General features: G+C 44.2%; 1 protein-coding gene across 2 annotated transcripts in view; it reads left to right on the top strand.

The window, feature by feature from the left end:
* Positions 1-22463, top strand: part of LOC139418058 (protein Aster-B-like) — a 59563-nt gene that overhangs the window by 27558 nt on the left and 9542 nt on the right. The window contains exons 1-10 of one of the 2 annotated variants that reach the window (XM_071167215.1): positions 1383-1727; positions 3350-3434; positions 11988-12091; positions 12622-12717; positions 16217-16297; positions 16452-16567; positions 17109-17268; positions 20593-20782; positions 20960-21106; positions 21400-21524. In XM_071167215.1, coding sequence (XP_071023316.1) covers positions 1620-1727; positions 3350-3434; positions 11988-12091; positions 12622-12717; positions 16217-16297; positions 16452-16567; positions 17109-17268; positions 20593-20782; positions 20960-21106; positions 21400-21524 — 1212 coding nt within the window. In that variant the 5' untranslated portion in view covers positions 1383-1619. Of the gene's footprint in view, positions 1-1382; positions 1728-3349; positions 3435-11987; positions 12092-12621; positions 12718-16216; positions 16298-16451; positions 16568-17108; positions 17269-20592; positions 20783-20959; positions 21107-21399; positions 21525-22463 lie in introns of those variants that run through there. The other variant, XM_071167214.1, reaches the window with a different exon arrangement.

Here is a 22463-nt window from a genome sequence, read left to right as displayed (position 1 = left end):
CATAGAGGTCGACTGTTCAAAGGGCTTTTCAGGCTGAGAGATGGTTTTTGGAGGTGTTTTATAGCCTTAAAAACATACAAGCAGGTACACCTTCTGCTGCACTCAAGTGCACGCTAGTCCCTCCCATTTCTCCTCCCTCTCTCTCTCTGCCACTCTCTCCTTCCTTTTTCTCTCTCAATGCTCCTCCAATAGCACTTTCCTCGAGAATAGGGGAGGGAGGGAGAGATTTCAACAGTAGGACTAGAGTCCTGGTAGGAGCACACGGCTCTGTTGTGGTTTGCCTGGTCAGTAGTGTGCAGTGGTCCTTTTTGGTCAGTCACATGGGTTCCACTCTGTCCTGGGACGCACTGTTGACCACTTTGATTGATGAGCAATCGTCTCTTCACTGGACAAGCTAAAGCATCAAGCGGAGTGTTCTGTTTTCTGCTCTCCCTGAGGACAAAGACTGTGTGTGTCCATTTTAGAGAGAGAGAGAGAGCAATTGGACTTTGAGACTGCTTGAGCTGGGCTTATATATATGGTTTCTGTTAGTGCAGAAAGAGAGCTTTTTTTTCTCCATGTGGATTGTGTGTTTTTTGATATAGATATATATTGCTCTGAGAAATCATTTGAGGAGACCATGCCATTCTGCAGCACCTTTGGAGGTATCCCTATCTGAAATGACTTTGGGGATGACTGCATGTATAAGTGGGATTGTTTTATAAGAGGATTGTTTTAAACCAACTTTTTCCGTCAATTACAGACTGCAAAGCATCTTTTCTGTAGTCTAACTGGCTGGAGGCTTTTTCTGTGTCCCAGGTCTTAACCTTGTCTTAACCCTGTGTAAACCTGGTTCTGACTTGGTCTTAACCCATTCTTAAGCCGGACGAACCAGTGCACTTGGCCCAAATGGCCTATTAAGACTTACCAGGGGATCAACTATTTTTCAAAAACAGGAGGGAGGGGACATTTCCACTCCAGAAGAAGGGGGCTCCTTCTGTCCTGAGTGTAAATCAATATTTCCTTACGCCCTCCACCCAGTTTCTCATGCCTAACTGTACTCTATGGAGTACTCTCTCTGAGTTCTGTAGTTCTATATTTTGGGGTCCTGTAGCTAAACAGTTCAGAGAGTTAGGAAACGTTCACATTCCTTCATTCTTTAGTAATGTGAAATATGCTCTTATTAATTCTGTATTGTTAAGTTCTAGTGAGCTCTTAAGCTCTGCTAGTTACCTGTAGTGGTGAGAGATATTATTCCAGGTATCTCTGTCTCCCCAGCCTCTTTGGGAGGGTTCAGAGAAGTTCTCTGTTCCACCCAGGGGAGGGAGGGAGAGAGACGGAGAGCAAGAGGGAGGGAGGAGCTGATGACAAATGACCAGTCCCCTGAGGGCTGAGTTTACTGCAGGTCAACTGCAGCTTAGGCGCTGTGTGTAAGAGGAGCCAGGGCTAGACAACGTTTGACTCGTAGAGGAATTCCATTCCTTCATCGACAAAGGGGGAATACCAGACCAACACCAGACCAACACCAGACCACCCGACAGGCTGAAAGACCCTGCTCACACCTTCCACCTGAGGAAAGAAAGAAAGAAAGCGAGAGGGAGGGGACGGGTGGGAGCCAAAAGAAAACGGACATCCAGGCCATGGACATTGCAGTCAGCATGGACACTGAGACAGACCAGGTGTCTCTGTCTGAAGATGCCCTGGCCCACTGGGAGACCTGGGACTGGGAGTCAGAGAGGGTGCCAGCTGTAAGTCACCCTCTCTGGAGCTGGGGTGGAGACAGGTGTGGGGGGATGAGTGGGTGAGGGTTACAGTTTTAAATCCCAAGTTGATTATCGGTTTCTAAACTAGTATGTGATATTGTTGTGCTGTGCTGCAAAATGACTTATGGTGAACTTGTGGTCGCGGTCATTGTCTTGCACATTTTTGGGGGTTGATACAGGACTAGGGGTAAGGGTAGGCTGGACAGCGAGTGGAGTGGCTCTAGAATATTCGCTTAGGCGCATTGATTTGGGGCGGCAGGTAGCCTAGTGGTTAGAGCGTTGGGCCAGTAACCGAAAGGTTGCTAGATCGAATCACCGAGCAGACAAGGTAAAAATCTGTCGTTCTGTCCCTGAACAAGGCAGTTATCCCACTGTTCTTAGGCCGTCATTGTAAATAAGAATTTGTTCTTAACTGACTTTCCTAGTTTATTTAAAGGTTAATTTTAGTTTATTTAACATAATTTTATATAGGAATGTAGTGGAGTAAAAGTAAAAGCTGTAGAAAATATAAATAGTAAAGTACAGATACCCCCCAAAATTATTTAAGTAGTACTTTAAAGTAGTTTTACTTAAGTACTTTACTTCACTGCCTATAGAGGTGTAATAGAGAGCTCATCTATCTGTAAAGGCCTCTTCTGTGACAGCATGGCCAGCGGCATTGAGACAAGTGCCAGTCTCCATTTTAAAGTAGTGGTACCCTCTATCCAACTCTATGGCTAGACCTGATGACCAACACATTAACACTACAACTCGAGCTTTAGTTCTAGGCCATAGGCTCTTCCGTTGCTGTGCACTGGGCTGGTTAGAATGACCCAAGGCAATGTGTCCAGTCTAACACCATCACCACCACACTGAGAGCTCATTGGCTGCATTCCCTCCCTTTTCAGGATAAACAATGCAGTGTTGTGGAGAGACAGGCGAACTGGCTGTGGTCTGCAACTGCCGATAAGAGAACTCTCTCTTTATCTGGCCCTCTAGAAGGAAATGTGTTTATCTGAATGTGAGGGAGAGAAAGACAGGAGGAACTCCAGCTGAAGTATTATTAGCATCAGCGTGGATCATTTAGCATATTTTAAAGTGTTCCCGTTTGTGATAGGAGCTTTTATGTTATTTCAGACTCTGACAATCTGTAGAGAAAGAAAAGAGAGACAGAGTTTGATTCAATTTCTGCAGTAGCCATGGTCAGATAACATCACTGAATGGGGGTGGCAGCTAGCCTGGTGGTTAAGAGCATTGGGCCAATAACTGAAAGGTCGCTGGTTCAAATCCCCAAGCCGACTAGGTGAAAATTCTGTCGGTGCCCTTGAGCAAGGCACTTATCCCTAATTTCTCCTGTAAGTCACTCTGGATAAGAGCGTCTACTAAATGACTGAAATGTCAATTTAACTGGAATAAAATATATAGTCATGTCTACTACCATTTTCATAAAAAAACTGGGCAGAGTCATGTTATACAGATAAGTAAATTAGTTCCCTGTCTGTTTATTGCTGTCAGTGGGGGCATTACACTTGTTTGCATATCTAAAATATTTTATATTTGTTTAATTGTTAATATTGTTTAATTTAGTGTAAATGTGTTTTTTATGTTTTCCTTCTATCCCGCTACAGGTATTGAGTCCTACGTATAAGCAACGCAATGAGGACTTCAGAAAACTCTTCAAGCAGCTACCCGACTCAGAACGCCTCATCGTGGGTGAGTAAGATGGAAGGATCAATGAAAACTATATTCATATTTATTCTTGAACACCTTGGTGGTTTTCAGCAGGGCACACCGTACAGTAGCAAAAACATATTACAACGGAATAACAAAGTCTGTTTTCCTAAATTCAGATAGTGACTCTCTGTTTCAATTGTTTTCTCCCCGCTTAACATGACCTAGATTTTTATTTTTGTCCTGAACAGTACAGATCTGCAAATGTCTGCAAAGTATGACAAACTGAGTTAGGAGTGATTTAATGTGCAATGTCACCCCATCACAAGTATATTCAGAGATGTGAAACATTTAGAACGTTGCAGATGGAAATGTAACCAGTAGAGCCAACTCAAGCTCTCAAACAATAAAAACCATACATAAACAAAAGACAATAAACACAAATTTCAACAAACATTAATGACATCACACCTGCTCAGACCCACATGTTCCCACCGCAACCCCTACACATCACGTATGTCTCACAACCACACTCCCCCTCAACCTTCATCCCCTGGAACTTTCCAGTGCTTGTAGTTCTATTTTTCTCAGTAGCCCACACCTTTTCAATATTTAAATAATCATACATTTGATTCGTCCACTATCGTAGTGAGCGAGTTTTTAAGTAGACATTTTTTTGAAATTGCAAAAGTATGGTCCATCCCGTTTGGGTATCTCACCGCACCCTCATATGCGACCCGTTTCAGGAAACTAGGTGTATGTCGCGGGTCACTACTTCACAGGAAAGCCGCTTCAACGTAAACTTTTTTACGTCACCAACGCTCTGGATAACATGAAAGCAGCCTAATCAGCTCTGCTAGGCTGAGTAAAATGGTCAGAGTTTGAGTGGGGGCTAAAGCTTAAGAGGGTGTGAACGATTCTGAATGGGTGTTGACAAAGAAGAGCTCTCCAGTAGGTACAAAACAAAGGCTATTTTCTAAAAAGTGAGGTTACAAGCTACATAAGACCGAGTCAAGGCAGTTGGTCACATATGCCATGTCTTGAAATATGCAGAGAGACTGATTTAAAAGTCAACTTACATTGTAAAACTTTTGACAGCCAACTTTCTAACTCAGCCCATAACTTTTGGACTTTATAGCACTCCCAGAAGGCATAAATTATTCAGTCTTTATTAGTTTTATACTTAAGACATGACTGTGCTGTAGAATTTGTGAATTTTGTCTCTTGTATAATAAATTCTATACATTCGTTTATATTGGATTAAGCGTACAGTCGTGGCCAAATGTTTTGAGAATGACACAAATATTAATTTCCACAAAGTTTGCTGCTTCAGTCTTTAGATATTTTTGTCAGATGTTACTATGGAATACTGAAGTATAATTACAAGCATTTCATAAGTGTCAAAGGCTTTTATTGACAATTACAGTAGGGCAAAAAAGGATTTAGTCAGCCACCAATTGTGCAAGTTCTCCCACTTAAAAAGATGAGGCCTGTAATTTTCATCATAGGTACACTTCAACTATGACAGACAAAATGAGAAGAAAAAAATCCAGAAAATCACATTGTAGGATTTTTTATGAATTTATTTGCAAATTATGGTGGAAAATAAGTATTTGGTCACCTACAAACAAGCAAGATTTCTGGCTCTCTCAGACCTGTAACTTCTTCTTTTAAGATGCTCCTCTGTCCTCCACTTGTTACTTGTATTAATGGCACCTGTTTGAACTTATCAGTATAAAAGTCACCTGTCCACAACCTCAAACAGTCACACTCCAAACTCCACTATGGCCAAGACCAAAGAGCTGTCAAAGGACACCAGAAACAAAATTGTATACCTGCACCAGGCTGGGAAGACTGAATCTGCAATAGGTAAGCAGCTTGGTTTGAAGAAATCAACTGTGGGAGCAATTATTAGGAAATGGAAGACATACAAGACCACTGATAATCTCCCTCGATCTGGGGCTCCACGCAAGATGGACCCCGTGGGGTCAAAATGATCACAAGAACGGTGAGCAAAAATCCCAGAACCACACGGGGGGACCTAGTGAATGACCTGCAGAGAGCTGGGACCAAAGTAACAAAGCCTACCATCAGTAACACACTACGCCGCCAGGGACTCAAATCCTGCAGTGCCGGACGTGTCCCCCTGCTTAAGCAAGTACATGTCCAGGCCAAGTTGAAGTTTGCTAGAGAGCATTTGGATGATCCAGAAGAAGATTGGGAGAATGTCATATGGTCAGATGAAACCAAAATATAACTTTTTGGTAAAAACTCAACTCGTCGTGTTTGGAGGACAAAGAATGCTGAGTTGCATCCAAAGAACACCATACCTACTGTGAAGCATGGGGGTGGAAACATCATGCTTTGGGGCTGTTTTTCTACAAAGGGACCAGGACAACTGATCCGTGTAAAGGAAAGAATGAATGGGGCCATGTATTGTGAGATTTTGAGTGAAAACCTCCTTCCATCAGCAAGGGCATTGAAGATGAAACGTGGCTGGGTCTTTCAGCATGACAATGATCCCAAACACACCGCCCAGGCAACGAAGGAGTGGCTTCGTAAGAAGCATTTCGAGGTCCTGGAGTGGCCTAGCCAGTGTCCAGATCTCAACCCCATAGAAAATCTTTGAAGGGAGTTGAAAGTCCGTGTTGCCCAGCAACAGCCCCAAAACATCACTGCTCTAGAGGAGATCTGCATGGAGGAATGGGCCAAAATACCAGCAACAGTGTGTGAAAACCTTGTGAAGACTTACAGAAAACGTTTGACCTCTGTCATTGCCAACAAAGGGTATATAACAAAGTATTGAGATAAACTTTTGTTATTGACCAAATACTTATTTTCCACCATAAATTGCAAATAAATTCATAAAAAATCCTACAATGTGATTTTCTGGATTTTTTTTCTCATTCTTTCTGTCATTGTGGAAGTGTACCTATGACGAAAATTACATATTTTTAAGTGGGAGAACTTGCACAATTGGTGGCTGACTAAATACTTTTTTGCCCCACTGTACATGAAGTTGATGCAAAGAGTCAATATTTGCGGTGTTGACCCTTCTTTTTCAAGACCTCTGCAATCTGCCCTGGCATGCTGTCAATTAACCTCTGGGCCACATCCTGACTGATGGCAGCCCATTCTTGCATAATCAATGCTTGGAGTTTGTCAGAATTTGTGGGGTTTTGTTTGTCCACCCGCCTCTTGAGGATTGACCACAAGTTCTCAATGGGATTAAGGTCTGGAGTTTCCTGGCCATGGACCCAAAATATCTACACTGCTCCAAAAAATAAAGGGAACACTAAAATAACACATCCTAGATCTGAATGAATGAAATATTCTTATTAAATACTTTTTTCTTTACATAGTTGAATGTGCTGACAACAAAATCACACAAAAATTATCAATGGAAATCAAATTTATCAACCCATGGAGGTCTGGATTTGGAGTCACACTCAAAATTAAAGTGTAAAACTACACTACAGGCTGATCCAACTTTGATGTAATGTCCTTAAAAGAAGTCAAAATGAGGCTCAGTAGTGTGTGTGGCCTCCACGTGCCTGTATGACCTCCCTACAATGCCTGGGCATGCTCCTGATGATGTGGCGGATGGTCTCCTGAGGGATCTACTCCCAGACCTGGACTAAAGCATCCGCCAACTCCTGGACAGTCTGTGGTGCAATGGTGGATGGCGCGCCATGGTGGATGGTGCGAGACATGATTTCCCAGATGTGCTCAATTGGATTCAGGTCTGGGGAACGGGCGGGCCAGTCCATAGCATCAATGCCTTCCTCTTGCAGGAATTGCTGACACCCTCCAGCCACATGAGGTCTAGCATTGTCTTGCATTAGGAGGAACCCAGGGCCAACCACACCAGCATATGGTCTCACAAGGGGTCTGAGGATCTCATCTCGGTACCTAATGGCAGTCAGGCTACCTCTGGCGAGCACATGGAGGGCTGTGCGGCCCCCCAAAGAAATGCCACCCCACACCATGACTGACCCACCGCCAAACTGGTCATGCTGGAGGATGTTGCAGGCAGCAGAACGTTCTCCACGGCATCTCCAGACTCTGTCACGTCTGTCACATGTGCTCAGTGTGAACCTGCTTTCATCTGTGAAGAGATGGCGCTCCAGTGGCGAATTTGCCAATCTTGGTGTTCTCTGGCAAATGCCAAACGTCCTGCATGGTGTTGGGCTGTAAGCACAACACCCACCTGTGGACGTCGGGCCCTCATACCACCCTCATGGAGTCTGTTTCTGACCGTTTGAGCAGACACATGCACATTTGTGGCCTACTGGAGGTCATTTTGCTGGGCTCTGACAGTGCTCCTCCTGCTCCTCCTTGCACAAAGGCGGAGGCAGCGGTCCTGCTGCTGGGTTGTTGCCCTCCTACGGCCTCCCACGTCTCCTGATGTACTGGCCTGTCTCCTGGTAGCACCTCCATGCTCTGGACACTACGCTGACAGACACAGCAAACCTTCTTGCCACAGCTCGCATTGATGTGCCATCCTGGATGAGCTGCACTACCTGAGCCACTTGTGTGGGTTGTAGACTCCGTCTCATGCTACCACTAGAGTGAAAGCACCGCCAGCATTCAAAAGTGACCAAAACATCAGCCAGGAAGCATAGGAACTGAGAAGTGGTCTGTGGTCACCACCTGCAGAACCACTCCTTTATTGGGGGTGTCTTGCTAATTGCCTATAATTTACACCTGTTGTGTATTCCATTTGCACAGCAGCATGTGACATTTATTGTCAATCAGTGTTGCTTCCTAAGTGGACAGTTTGATTTCACAGAAGTGTAATTGACTTGGAGTTACATTGTGTTGTTTAAGTGTTCCCTTTATTTTTTTGAGCAGTGTATGTTTTGTTCTCCGAACCACTTAGTTATCACTTTTGCCTTATGGCAAGGTGCTCCGTCATGCTGGAAAAGGCATTGTTCGTCACCAAACTGTTTCTGGATGGTTGGGAGAAGTTGCTCTTGGAGGATGTGTTGGTACCATTCTTTATTCATGGCTGTGTTCTTAGGAAAAATTGTGAGTGAGCCCACTCCCTTGGCTGAGAAGCAACCCCACACATGAATGGTCTCAGGATGCTTTACTGTTGGACTGATGGTAACGTAATCAGTTTTTGATTTGTTAAAAAAGTTTGAAATATCCAATAAATGTCGTTCCACTTCATGATTGTGTCCCACTTGTTGTTGATTCTTCACAAAAAAATACAGTTTTATATCTTTGTTTGAAGCCTGAAATGTGGCAAAAGGTCGCAAAGTTCAAGGGGGCCGAATACTTTCGCAAGGCACTGTATTTGTTTGCAAGTTTCTATTTTAGTATGTATCAAGTCTGGTAATACTTTTGCCATTCTGTTGATTATGAGTTTTGTTATTTTATTGTCTCAATTTATTAAACCTATCACTCTGTAATCTGCTGGGGACTCTCCTGAAATAACTGTTTGATACATGGAACTCAGAAGCACTGCATTGAGTGGCATGTGTGTTTGTCATTTGCGTAAATAGGGGTGCTACTTTGTCCCAGAATATCAAATCCAATTCTACGTGAAAGCGGTCCATCCCTGGTGCTTTCTCTGAGCGATTGTTTTAACGGTGTCTTGTTTATTTTTTGGGTGAGTTCCATTTGCTGATCTCTACTTTAGGGTTATTGAGTCTAAGAAGGCTGTAGAATCAGTCCAACTGAAATATAATTCTTATTTATATAGATTTTCATGCAAGCTTTTATAATTGTTATTAGAAGCATTGTTTAATTAAAGCAATTGTATACTTAACTTAAAAAAGGATTACTTGTTTGGCGTGTATTCATTTTGTGTGGGCTGTGTGGTTGTTTACCGGTTTCTTTTGCCATTACATAGTATGCTTTAACTTGTAATTGTATGTTCTTTATTTTGTAAATATTTTTTTGTCTTTTTCGAAGATAATGATTTATTTGTATTTCATTTTAATTTCTAACTGATTGAACTTTTGCCAGGTATGAGATTATCATTCCCCTAATATATGCCTTAAAAGCATCCCAAAATGGCCTCTCGAGCGGCACAGTGGTCTTTATTTTTTCGTTTACATATTTAATACACTTCTTGTCTTGGAGATGTGCAATGTTCATTCTCCATATTCTGTCACTAAGTGTATTTTCTATTGGTTTAATTATGCATGATTCATGAGAATGATCCGATATCACTATATCATGGATTTTAGAACCAGTATAATGTTGTGCATTGTCATTTTATTTTTTTAAAGGTGTGGTCTTTTGTAGTTGGGAATACAAATCTCCAGATGTCCTGTAAAATATTTGTAGAGTCCCTTTTCGATAGACGGGTTGGTTGTTTAGCAAAAAAAACGATGCCTGTACAACTATGGGACAAAACAGATGGGGTTGGTTTAGATTGTTAACTATATTTTCTCTCCAATGTTTGTTGATAACAAATCAATTTGCACGATGAGCATTTGTTGCCTCTCGAATACATCATTACAGTTGTTGGTTGGCTAACTAGTGAATTTGAGGAATATTAGCATTGACATCAAATCAGTCAAAACACCTCAAAACAAAACACTGTATCAAGAACAAGATGAAACTAGCTGAAACAAGTCACTTACGATTCCCCACATGGCAGTTTCTTCTGATTGTTTGAAGCTATCTGGTCATCCAGAATCGCATCGTTTTCGTGACTTCAGCTAACCCATCTATATGACAGACAATCATACCTGTTCTACACAACACATTTCTGAACGTTCTATAACTTTTCACACCCCCTGAACAGGCCCCAGGTTTCGATTAATATGCTCAGCTGGCTTTTCTGCCATTGGACTTGTTTTGCAGCTCAAATGCACATAAACTCAGCAAAAAAAGAAACGTCCCTTTTTTCAGGAACCTGTCTTTCAAAGATAATTAGTACAAATCCAAATAACTTCACATATCTTCATTGTAAAGAGTTGAAACACTGTTTGCCATGCTTGTTCAATGAACCATAAACAATTCATGAACATGCACCTGTGGAACAGTCATTAAGACACTAACAGCTTATAGACGGTAGGCAATTAAGGTCACAGGTATGAAAACTTAGGACACTAACGAGGCCTTTCTACTGACTCTGAAAAACACCAAAGAAAGATGCCCAGGGTCCCTGCTCATCTGTGTGAATGTGCCTTAGGCATGCAGCAAGGAGGCATGAGGACTGCATTGTGGCCAGGGCAATAAATTGCAATGTCCTTACTGTAAGATGCCTAAGCGCTACAGGGAGACAGGACGGACAGCTGATCATCCTCGCAGTGGCAGATCACGTGTAACAACACCTGCACAGGATCGGTACATCCGAACATCACACCTGCGGGACAGGTACAGGATGACAACAACAACTGCCCGAGTTACACCAGGAACACACAATCCCTCCATCAGTGCTCAGACTGTCCGCAATAAGCTGAGAGAGGATGGACTGGGGCCTGTTGTAGGCCTGTAGGCCTGTTGTAAGGCTTGTAGGCCTGTTGTAAGGCAGGTCCTCACCAGACATCACCGGCAACAACGTCACCTAGAGGGCACAAACCCACCGTCACTGGACCAGACAGGACTGGCAAAAAGTGCTCTTCACTGAAGAGTCGCGGTTTTGTCTCACCAGGGGTGATGGTCGGATTCCTGTTTATCGTTGAAGGAATGAGCGTTACACCGAGGCCTGTACTCTGGAACGGGATCGAGGTGGAGGGTCCGTCATGGTCTGGGGCCGTGTGTCACAGCATCATCAGACTGAGCTTGTTGTCATTGCAGGCAATCTCAACGCTGTGGTTTCAGGGAAGACATCCTCCTCCCTCCATGTGGTACCCTTCCTGCAGGCTCATCCTGACATGACCCTCCAGCATGACAATGCCACCACGCACATAACGAGCAGTATTGCTGATTTCTTGCAAGACAGGAATGTCAGTGTTCTGCCATGGCCAGCGAAGAGCCCGGATCTCAATTGCATTGAGCACGTCTGGGACCTGTTGGATCAGAGGGTGAGGGCTAGGGCCATTCCTCACAGAAATGTCTGTGAACTTCAGGTGCCTTGGTGGAAGAGTGGGGTAACATCTCACAGCAAGAACTGGCAAATCTGGTGCAGTCCATGAGGAGGAGATGCACTGCAGTACTTAATGCAGCTGGTGGCCACACCAGATACTGACTGTTACTTTTGATTTTGACCCCCCCCCCCCTTTGTTCAGGGACACATTATTCCATTTCTGTTAGTCACATGTCTGTGGAACTTGTTCAGTTTGTCTCAATTGTTGAATCTTATGTTCATACAAATATTTACACGTTAAGTTTAGATGCAGCCTTGTCCCAGATCTGTTTGTGCTCATACATTCTATCCTTAATGAGGGCAGACTTTGGCATGATAATGAGTGACAAGGAGTTGGCATGAATAATAAATTGACTGGATAGATGTACAATGACGGGTAGGCTGTCATTAGAAGTAACAATTTGTTCTTAACTGACTTGCCTAGTTAAATAAGATGTAAAATAAAAATTTGATCTGCAGATGTTTTATATTTATTGGTAGAGCCATGACTTCTTATAAACCCCATGACCTTTAATAACCTGATGACCTTTGACCCTGTGTGGCAGACTACTCCTGTGCCCTGCAAAGAGATATCCTGCTGCAGGGGCGCCTCTATGTCTCAGAAAACTGGATTTGTTTCTATAGCAACATCTTCCGCTGGGAAACACTGGTATGGACTTTAGTTTCCTTTACCATTCTCTACACTGGGTTATTCTGTCCCTTAATGCACAATGTGCCAAATTGCCCTCATACTTATCTATAGGCCATCTATTTTCTCTTAATATAAGGTATTTAACTTCAAATTAAAGTGATTTGCTTGGTTTGTTCCACATACTGCAGTATTAAAGCTACAGTCCAGGATTTGTGATTCTGTAAAATCATATGTCTTATCAGAACCCAAAATATAAGGTTTTAATATTTCATGTTAACAAGCAACAAGAATGTAATCATACAATGTATATCTTCAGAATATAGTTGAAAGCATAGAATCTTTGATGCCAATGACTTGCAGCTAGAGCACTGTCTATCAATTTGAGTAGTGTTATGTTTCCCTCCGCTGTCTGGTTGAGGACCCCATTCTGTTGTTTTTCCAATCAGACTGTAGCTTTAATGATAACATATTTCATTTGCAATAGTTCTAGGCTTTTCAGGAGGGATGTTATCTGTAGTCTAACACAGTTTCTCGCTTTTCCTCTCTAGCTGACAGTCCGGCTGAAGGATATCTGCAGCATGACAAAGGAGAAGACTGCCCGCCTCATTCCCAACGCCATCCAGCTGTGCACTGACAATGACAAGGTCAGCACTGGACCCACACATGCATATATATACACAGGCATGGACGATTGCCACTGTTATTTGTCATTTTTTTATTTGAGTCGAGAAAAATGTGTCCTCAGACCTGGAGGGAAGCCAAAGTCATTCCACTACACAAGAATGGTAAAGCATCCTTTACTTGTTCTAACAGTTTACCAATCAGCTTGCTGCCGACTCTTAGCAAATGTTTTTGTTTTTTTTTAAAGGGAAAAAAGTGTTTGACCAGACACAATGCTATTGCTCTCTAAACAAATGAACAACAGACTTTCAGCATGCTGATGACTGATGATTGGTTGAAAGAAATTGATAAGAAGATGATTGTGGGAGCTGTACTGTTAGATTTCAGTGCAGCCTTTGATATTATTGACCATAACCTGTTGTTGAAAAAATTTGTGTGTTATGGTTTTACATTTATTTCAACCTGCTGTATCGTAGATTGCTGTGATCCATCTAAAATAACACATAGGGCTTTCTTTAATGGGAGCATCTCTAATGTTAAACATGTAAAGTGTGGTGTACCGTAGGGCAGCTCTCCTTGCCCTCTACTCATCTCTATTTTCACTAATGACCTGCCACTGGCATTAAACAAAGCCTGTGTGTCCATATATACTGATGATTCAACCATTTACGCTTCAGAAACCACAGCTAGTGAAATCACTGCAACTATAAACAAAGAGTTGCAGTGAATTTTAGAATGGGAGGCCGGTAATAAGCTAGTCCTGAACATCTCTAAAATTAAGAGGATTGTATTTGGTACAAATCATTCCCTAAATTCTAGACCTCAGCGGAATCTGATAATGAATAATGTGGCTATTGAGCAAGTTGAGGAGACTAAATTACTTGGTGTTACTTTAGAATGTAAACTGTCATGATCAAAACATATTGATTCAATGGTTGTAAATATGGGGAAAGGTCTGTCCATAATTAAGAGATGCTCTGCTTTTTTGACACCACACTCCATAAAGCAAGTCCTGCAGGCTCCAGTTTTATGTTATCTTTATTATTTCCCAGTCATAAGGTCAGGTGCTGCAAAGAAGGACCTAGAAAAAGTGCAGCTGGCGCAGAAAAGAGCGGCACGTCTTGCTCTTCACTGTAACCAGAGGGCTAATATCAATACAATGCATGTCAGTCTCTCTTGGCTGAAAGTAAGGAGCGACTGACTGCACCACTTATTTTTATTAGAACCTCCGTGTTCAAAGTTCCAAATTGTTTTCCATAGTCACCATGCACACAGCTCTAACACACACTCTTACCCCACCATACATGCCATCAGGGGTCATTCCACAGCCCCCAAATCCAGAACAAATTCAAGAAAATGTACAGTATTATACACTGAGTGTACAAAACATTAGGAACACCTTCCTTGTATTGAGTTGCAGCCCTTTTTGCCCTGAGAACAGCCTCAATTTGTTAGGGCATGGACTACACAAGCTGTCGAAAGCATTCCACAGGGATACTGGCCCATGTTGACTCCAATGCTTCCCACGGTTGGCTGCATGTCCTTTGGGTGATGGGCCATTCTTGGGACACACGGAAAACTGTTGAGCATGAAAAACTCAGCAGCGTTGCGGTTCTTGACCCACTCAAACCGGTCCGCGCCTGGCACCTACTACTATACCCTGTTCAAAGGCACTTAAATATTTTGTCTTGCCCATTCACCCTCTGAATGGCACACATGCGCAATCCATGTCTCAAGGCTTAAAAATCACCTGGTCAGTCTCTGTCATGGAAAGTTTTTCCTAATGTTTTGTATACTCAGTGTATAGCGCCATAATTGCATTGAATTCCCTTCCATCTCACATTGCTCAAGTGAACACCAAACCTGGTTTCAAAAAACAGATAAAGCCACACCTCTCAGCACAATGCCTCTCCCCCATGTGACCTAGATATTTTGTGTGTATGTACTGATACTTTTGTTTATATAGTGTATGTGGACACCTCTTCAAATTAGTGGATTTGGCTATTTCAGCCATACCTGTTACTGACAGGTGTGTAAAATTGAGCCCACAGTCTGTAGACAAACATTGGCAGTAGAATGGCCTTACTAAAGAGCTCAGTGACTTTCAACGTGGCATTGTCATGGGATGCTACCTTTCCAACAAGTCAGTTTGTCAAATTTCTGCCCTGCTAGAGCTGCCCCGGTCAACTATAAGTGCTTTTATTGTGAAATGGAAACGTCTAGGAGCAACAACGGCTCATCCACGAAGTGGTAGGCCGCACAAGCGTACAGAACGGGACCGCAGAGTGCTGTAGCGCGTAGCTTGTAAACATTCTGTCCTCGGTTGCAACACTTACTACCGAGTTCCAAACTGCCTCTGGAAGCAACGTCAGCACAAGAACAGTTCATTGGGAGCTTCATAAAATCGCTTTCCATGGCCGAACAGCCACACATAAGCCTAAGATCACCATGCGCAATGCCAAGCGTCGGCTGGAGTGGTGTAAAGCTCGCTGCCGTTTAGACTCTGGAGCAGTGGAAACGCTCCAGTGCTCCAGAGTGATGTTTTTCCAGTGAGGGGAAATCTTAACGCTACAGCATACAATGACATTCTAAACGATTCTGTGCTTCCAACTTTGTGGCAACAGTTTGGGAAAGGCCCTTTCCTGTTTCCGCATGACAATGCCCCTGTGCACAAAGCCAGATCGATGCAGAAATGATTTGTCGAGATCGGTGTGGAAGAACTTCGCTGGCCTCCACAGAGCCCTTACCTCAACCCCATCGAACACCTTTGAGAGAAATTATATCACTGACTGCGAGCCAGGCCTAATCGCCTAACATCAGTGCCCGAACACTGTCAATGGAAATAGTCCGGGTGGTCATTTCATTAATTGTTCAGGAGTCTTATCGTTTGGGGTAGAAGCTGTCAAGGAGCCTTTTGGACCTAGACTTGGTGCTCCGGTACCGCTTTCCAGGCGGTCTTTGACCATCAGAGGAAGGCCCCAAAAATGGTCAAAGACTCCAGTCACCCAACTCAGACTGTTCTCTCTGCTACCGAGCAGAGAGAACAGTCTGAGTTGGGTGACTGGAGTCTTTGACCATTTTTGGGGCCTTCCTCTGACACCGCCTAGTATAGAGGTCCTGGATGGCAGGAAGCTTGGCCCCAGTGATGTACTCTGGGCCATGCGCACTACCCTCTGTTGCGCCTTACGGTCAGATGCCGAGCAGTTGCCATACCAGGCGGTGATGCATCCGGTCGGCATGCTCTCGATGTATGTAGTTCTGTCCTTGAGCTGTTTTTGTCTATTAATGTTCTGTATTATGTTTCATGTGGACCCCAGGAAGAGTAGCTGCTGCTTTCGCAACAGCTAATGGGACCCTAATAAATTACCAAATAAAAGACCAAATGCTCACACAAACATATGCATGCACATACTTTATATACACACATGCGCAAATAAATGATTGAACCTTTTTTATGACAGACAGATGGCTTTCCTATCAGGTTGGTGATATAGTATCCTAACCTTTTCTTGCTTCCCACAGCACTTTTTCACCTCGTTCGGCGCAAGGGATCGGACATACATGATGATGTTCAGACTATGGCAGAATGCTCTGCTAGAAAAGGTACGACTGTTACATGTATGACTGTTCACTTTTAATTCAAATACAACACTGTGGAGAGTGTATTGTAGCCAATTTAATCAAATCTCACCTTTTCCCCCTTCTATCACTTCTCCCTCTTTCATCTCTCCTTTCTCCCTCTCTCTATCTATCTCAGCCTTTGTGTCCCAAAGAGTTGTGGCACTTTGTCCATCAGTGTTATGGCAATGAGCTGGGTCTGACCAGCGACGACGAGGACTACGTGCCTCCAGACGATGACTTCAACACCATGGGGTGAGTTTTGACCCCATAGTCACACACACCATCGGTGACCCCGATGACCATGGGTAAAGCGCTGGCACCGTTCCCCGTGCTGATAATGGTGACCTACAGCTGTTGTGCTTCCCCGTGCTGATAACGGTGACCTAAAGCTGTCGTGCTTCCCCGTGCTGATAACGGTGACCTACAGCTGTTGTGCTTCCCCGTGCTGATAACGGTGACCTAAAGCTGTTGTGCTTCCCCGTGCTGATAACGGTGACCTACAGCTGTTGTGCTTCCCCGTGCTGATAACGGTGACCTACAGCTGTTGTGCTTCCCCGTGCTGATAACGGTGACCTAAAGCTGTTGTGCTTCCCCGTGCTGATAACGGTGACCTACAGCTGTTGTGCTTCCCCGTGCTGATAACGGTGACCTACAGCTGTTGTGCTTCCCCGTGCTGATAACGGTGACCTACAGCTGTTGTGCTTCCCCGTGCTGATAACGGTGACCTACAGCTGCTGTGCTTCCCCGTGCTGACAACGGTGACCTACAGCTGTTGTGCTTCCCTGTGTTTTAGGTATTGCGAGGAGCTGCCGGTGGAGGAGAACGACGCCAATGACGCCACCACCCTCGCCAAGACGGCAGACGTCAAAGGCGACACCAGCCCCCTGTTGTCCCGCAGAGTCTTCCCCGACAACATCCTGCCCTGCCCGGGCATCATCGACCCTCTCCTTCCCGTGAGTACCACTAGATATTAGACCAATTCTTGCTTTGCATCACCTACAGACAAAATGTATAGTGTTCTAGAGTCAGCAACTTAGTCAGCTAGCCCACCTCAGACTCTGCTACCCAAGCCTGACGGGCCCGAACACTATACATTGGGTTAGGGATGGATAGGGCCTGTTTTTACATCAATATCTAGGATACAGGCAGGGCTCAGTTATCACTAAATTGATCTCAAACTTTTTAAAGCTGAGCAATTTGCTTGTGCTCTGCTGTGCAGTACAGTCACATCTGACTAAGATCAACTTCAACCTCGTCAAATATAAGACCGAGAGGAGAGATTATTTCACAGAAAAAAATTACGTTCCTTGAATTTTGTCTGAGATTATCATCACTGTCAAACGCTCCCTGAAACAATTCAGCGAGCAGGCCTGTCTAATCAACCTGGCCGGGGTATCCTGGAAGGATATTGATCTCATCCCGTCAGTAGAGGATGCCTGTTTTTTTTAAATGCCTTCCTAGCCATCTTAAATAAGCATGCCCCATTCAAGAAATGTAGAACCAGGAACAGATATAGCCCTTGGTTCGCCCCAGACCTGACTGCCCTTAACCAACACAAAACCATCCTATGGCGTTCTGCATTAGCATCGAACAGCCCCCGTGATATGCAGCTTTTCAGGGAAGCTAGAAACCATAAGACACAGGCAGTTAGAAAAGCCAAGGCTAGCTTTTTCAAGCAGAAATTGTCTTCCTGCAACACTAACTCAAAAAAGTTCTGGGACACTGTAAAGTCTATGGAGAATAAGAACACCTCTTCCCAGCTGCCCACTGCACTGAAGATAGAAAACACTGTCACCACTGATAAATCCACTATAATTGAGAATTTCAATAAGCATTTTTCTACGGCTGGCCATGCTTTCCACCTGGCTACCCCTACCCCTGTCAACAGCACTGCACCCCCCACAGCAACTCGCCCAGGCCTTCCCCATTTCTCCTTCTCCCAAATCTAGTCAGCTGATGTTCTGAAAGAGCTGCAAAATCTGAACACCTACAAATCCGCCGGGCTAGACAATCTGGGCCCTCTCTTTCTAAAATGATCTGCTGAAATTGTTTTCACCCCTATTACTAGCCTGTTCAACCTCTCTTTCGTGTCGTCTGAGATTCCCAAAGATTGGAAAGCAGCTGTGGTCATCCCCCTCTTCAAAGGGGGGACACTCTTGACCCAAACTGCTACAGACCTATATCTATCCTACCCTGCCTTTCTAAGGTCTTCAAAAGCCAAGTCAACAAACAGATTACCGACTATTTCGAATCTCACCATACCCTCTCTGCTATGCAATCTGGTTTCAGAGCTGGTCATGGGTGCACCTCAGCCACGCTCAAGGTCCTAAACAATATCTTAACCGCCATCGATAAGAAACATTACTGTGCAGCCGTATTCATTGATCTGGCCAAGGCTTTCGACTCTGTCAATCACCACATCCTTATCGGCAGACTCGATAGCCTTGGTTTCTCAAATGATTGCCTCGCCTGTTTCACCAACTACTTCTCTGATAGAGTTGAGTGTGTCATATCGGAGGGCCTGTTGTCCGGACCTCTGGCAGTCTCTATGGGGGTGCCACAGGGTTCAATTCTTGGACCGACTCTCTTCTCTGTATACATCAATGATGTCGCTCTTGCTGCTGGTGAGTCTCTGATCCACCTCTACGCAGACGACACCATTCTGTATACTTCTGGCCCTTCTTTGGACACTGTGTTAACAACCCTCCAGGCAAGCTTCAATGCCATACAACTCTCCTTCTGTGGCCTCCAATTGCTCTTAAATACAAGTAAAACTAAATGCATGCTCTTCAACCGATCGCTGCCTGCACCTGCCGCCTGTCCAACATCACTACTCTCTACGGCTCTGACTTAAATACGTGGACAACTACAAATATCTAGGTGTCTGGTTAGACTGTAAACTCTCCTTCCAGACCCACATCAAACATCTCCAATCCAAAGTTAAATATAGAATTGGCTTCCTATTTCACAACAAAGCATCCTTCACTCATGCCACCAAACATACCCTTGTACAACTGACCATCCTACCAATCCTCGACTTCGGCGATGTCATTTACAAAATAGCCTCCAATACCCTACTCAACAAATTGGATGCAGTCTATCACAGTGCCATCCGTTTTGTCAACAAAGCCCCATATACTACCCACCATTGCGACCTGTACGCTCTCGTTGGCTGGCCCTCGCTTCATACTCGTCGCCAAACCCACTGGCTCCATGTCATCTACAAGACCCTGCTAGGTAAAGTCCCCCCTTATCTCAGCTCGCTGGTCACCATAGCATCACCCACCAGTAGCACGCGCTCCAGCAGGTATATCTCTCTGGTCACCCCCATAACCAATTCTTTCTTTGGCCGCCTCTTCTTCCAGTTCTCTGCTGCCAATGACTGGAACGAACTACAAAAATCTCTGAAACTGGAAACACTTATCTCCCTCACTAGCTTTAAGCACCAGCTGTCAGAGCAGCTCACAGATTACTGCACCTGTACATAGCCCACCTATAATTTAGCCCAAACAACTACCTCTTTCCCTACTGTATTTATTTATTTATTTATTTTATTTATTTATTTTGCTCCTTTGCACCCCATTATTTTTATTTCTACTTTTCACATTCTTCCACTGCAAATCTACAATTTCAGTGTTTTACTTGCTATATTGTATTTACTTTGCCACCATGGTCTTTTTTTGCCTTTAACTCCCTTATCTCACCTCATTTGCTCACATCGTATATAGACTTGTTTATACTGTATTATTGACTATGTTTGTTTTACTCCATGTGTAACTCTGTGTCGTTGTATGTGTCGAACTGCTTTGCTTTATCTTGGCCAGGTCTCAACTGTTCTCAACTTGCCTACCTGGTTAAATAAAGGTGAAATAAATAAAATAAAATAAATTAGAGTAAGGAAATGTAACTAGCTAACAGCTAACTGCTCTTGTTCACATCTCCTGAGCACCCCAAGGTGGAACCGTTGCTATGGATACTCACACATAGACTAGCAGAAGAGCAGCCCTGGGAGTGAGGGGCAGAGACCAGCAGTTAATGGATACTAACAAAGGAAGGGCCTGAGTAGGGTAGGGCCTGGATGTTGCATGCATGGGTAGGGCTCAAGCTTAAAATTCAATGCAGGGCCCTCCCAAGATCACACCACACCAGTGGCATTTCAACCATATTATCCCTTGCTGAGCTTTCAATTTTACAAGTATGTAGGCAGTAGGTAGGGCAATGATCTGTGATTATGGTTTGACTTGACCCTTCGCTCATGACCCCCTCTTCCTCTGTAGTTTGATTTGGCCACCGTGGACGATTTCCCCCTGTGTCTCCCTGATGGCGAACTCCTGACACTCCAGTTGCCGGGGTTGGACAACCGGAGCAGTGGTCACAGCAGTCCCGCCCCCTCGCCCTCGCTGGACTTCAACGACAATGAGGACCTCCCTACTGAGCTCAGCGACTCTTCCGAGACGCACGACGAAGGTTTGGGTCTCTGAAACATGCACATGCGCGCTCACTTGCACACATGCGTGCATACACGACGACTCATTCACTCACTCACACACTCACACTCACTCTGTCACTGTCCTATTCCTGTATATTAAAACACATACACACACACACTCACTCACTTGCTCTCCTTCCTCTGTGTGTGTGCAGCAGGGGAGGTGCAGGCCTTTCATGAAGACCTGAATGGGAAGCAGTACATGAACGAGGTGTATGAGTTCAGCGTTGACAAGATGTACGACATCCTCTTCACCGAGTCCACCTTTATGAGGGACTTCCTAGAGCAGAGACGCTTTTCAGGTGACACCACAGTACCCAGACCAGTTTTACCTTTTAGATCTTAATGATGAAGATTACATGGACGGGGGTGACCTGATCCTTGATCAGTTTTTCTCTCCTTCCTCCCTTGAGGTAAATCCTTATCTGACATGGCTGGATTGGTAAAGTGGACACCACAATAACTCACAGATCAGATTTGAAGGAAGGCAGGAAGGTTGCATTTTGAAAGAATTCAATGTGTGTCAGACTAAAACCTGGGCAAATGTTAAAGGAGTAAGGGCTGATCTTTCTGTCTGTCTTCACTCTTCGTCTAGACATTGTCTATCACCCCTGGAAGAAAGAGAAAGACGAGGCAGGCAACCAGACCAGAGAGATCATGTACACCGTCTCCCTCACCAACCCCTTGGCGCCCAAGACCGCCACCGTCACTGAGACTCAGGTGAGTGGAGCCTCCCAGTGGCAATGCAGGTCATAGAGGTTTTAAATGTTGTACATAGTTTGTTTTCATGCTTTGTTTGCGTTTGACGTAACGTAACTACAGTCACTGTTATGATCACCTGTGTGTAATGCATTATGAATGCTATTACGTTATGAATGTATTTACAGGCTGCTTTTGGGAGCCACAGGTTGTTATGAATGTATTTACAGGCTGCTTTTGGGAGCCACGGGTTGTTATGAATGTATTTACAGGCTGCTTTTGGGAGACACGGGTTGTTATGAATGTATTTACAGGCTGCTTTTGGGAGCCACAGGTTGTTATGAATGTACTTACAGGCTGCTTTTGGGAGCCACGGGTTGTTATGAATATATTTACAGGCTGCTTTTGGGAGCCACGGGTTGTTATGAATGTACTTACAGGCTGCTTTTGGGAGCCACAGGTTGTTATGAATGTATTTACAGGCTGCTTTTGGGAACCACGGGTTGTTATGAATGTATTTACAGGCTGCTTTTGGGAGCCACGGGTTGTTATGAATGTATTTACAGGCTGCTTTTGGGAGCCACGGGTTGTTATGAATGTATTTACAGGCTGCTTTTGGGAGCCACGGGTTGTTATGAATGTACTTACAGGCTGCTTTTGGGAGCCACGGGTTGTTATGTTACAGGCTGCTTTTGGGAGCCACGGGTTGTTATGAATGTATTTACAGGCTGCTTTTGGGAGCCACGGGTTGTTATGAATGTATTTACAGGCTGCTTTTGGGAGCCACGGGTTGTTATGAATGTATTTACAGGCTGCTTTTGGGAGCCAGGTTGTTATGAATGTATTTACAGGCTGCTTTTGGGAGCCACGGGTTGTTATGAATGTATTTACAGGCTGCTTTTGGGAGACACAGGTTGTTATGAATGTATTTACAGGCTGCTTTTGGGAGCCACAGGTTGT

This window comes from Oncorhynchus clarkii, chromosome 10, assembly GCF_045791955.1.
Source record: "Oncorhynchus clarkii lewisi isolate Uvic-CL-2024 chromosome 10, UVic_Ocla_1.0, whole genome shotgun sequence".
Taxonomy (NCBI): domain Eukaryota; kingdom Metazoa; phylum Chordata; class Actinopteri; order Salmoniformes; family Salmonidae; genus Oncorhynchus; species Oncorhynchus clarkii.
The sequence above is the reverse complement of the archived record's forward strand: the minus strand, read 5'-3'. Positions and strand labels throughout refer to the sequence as shown.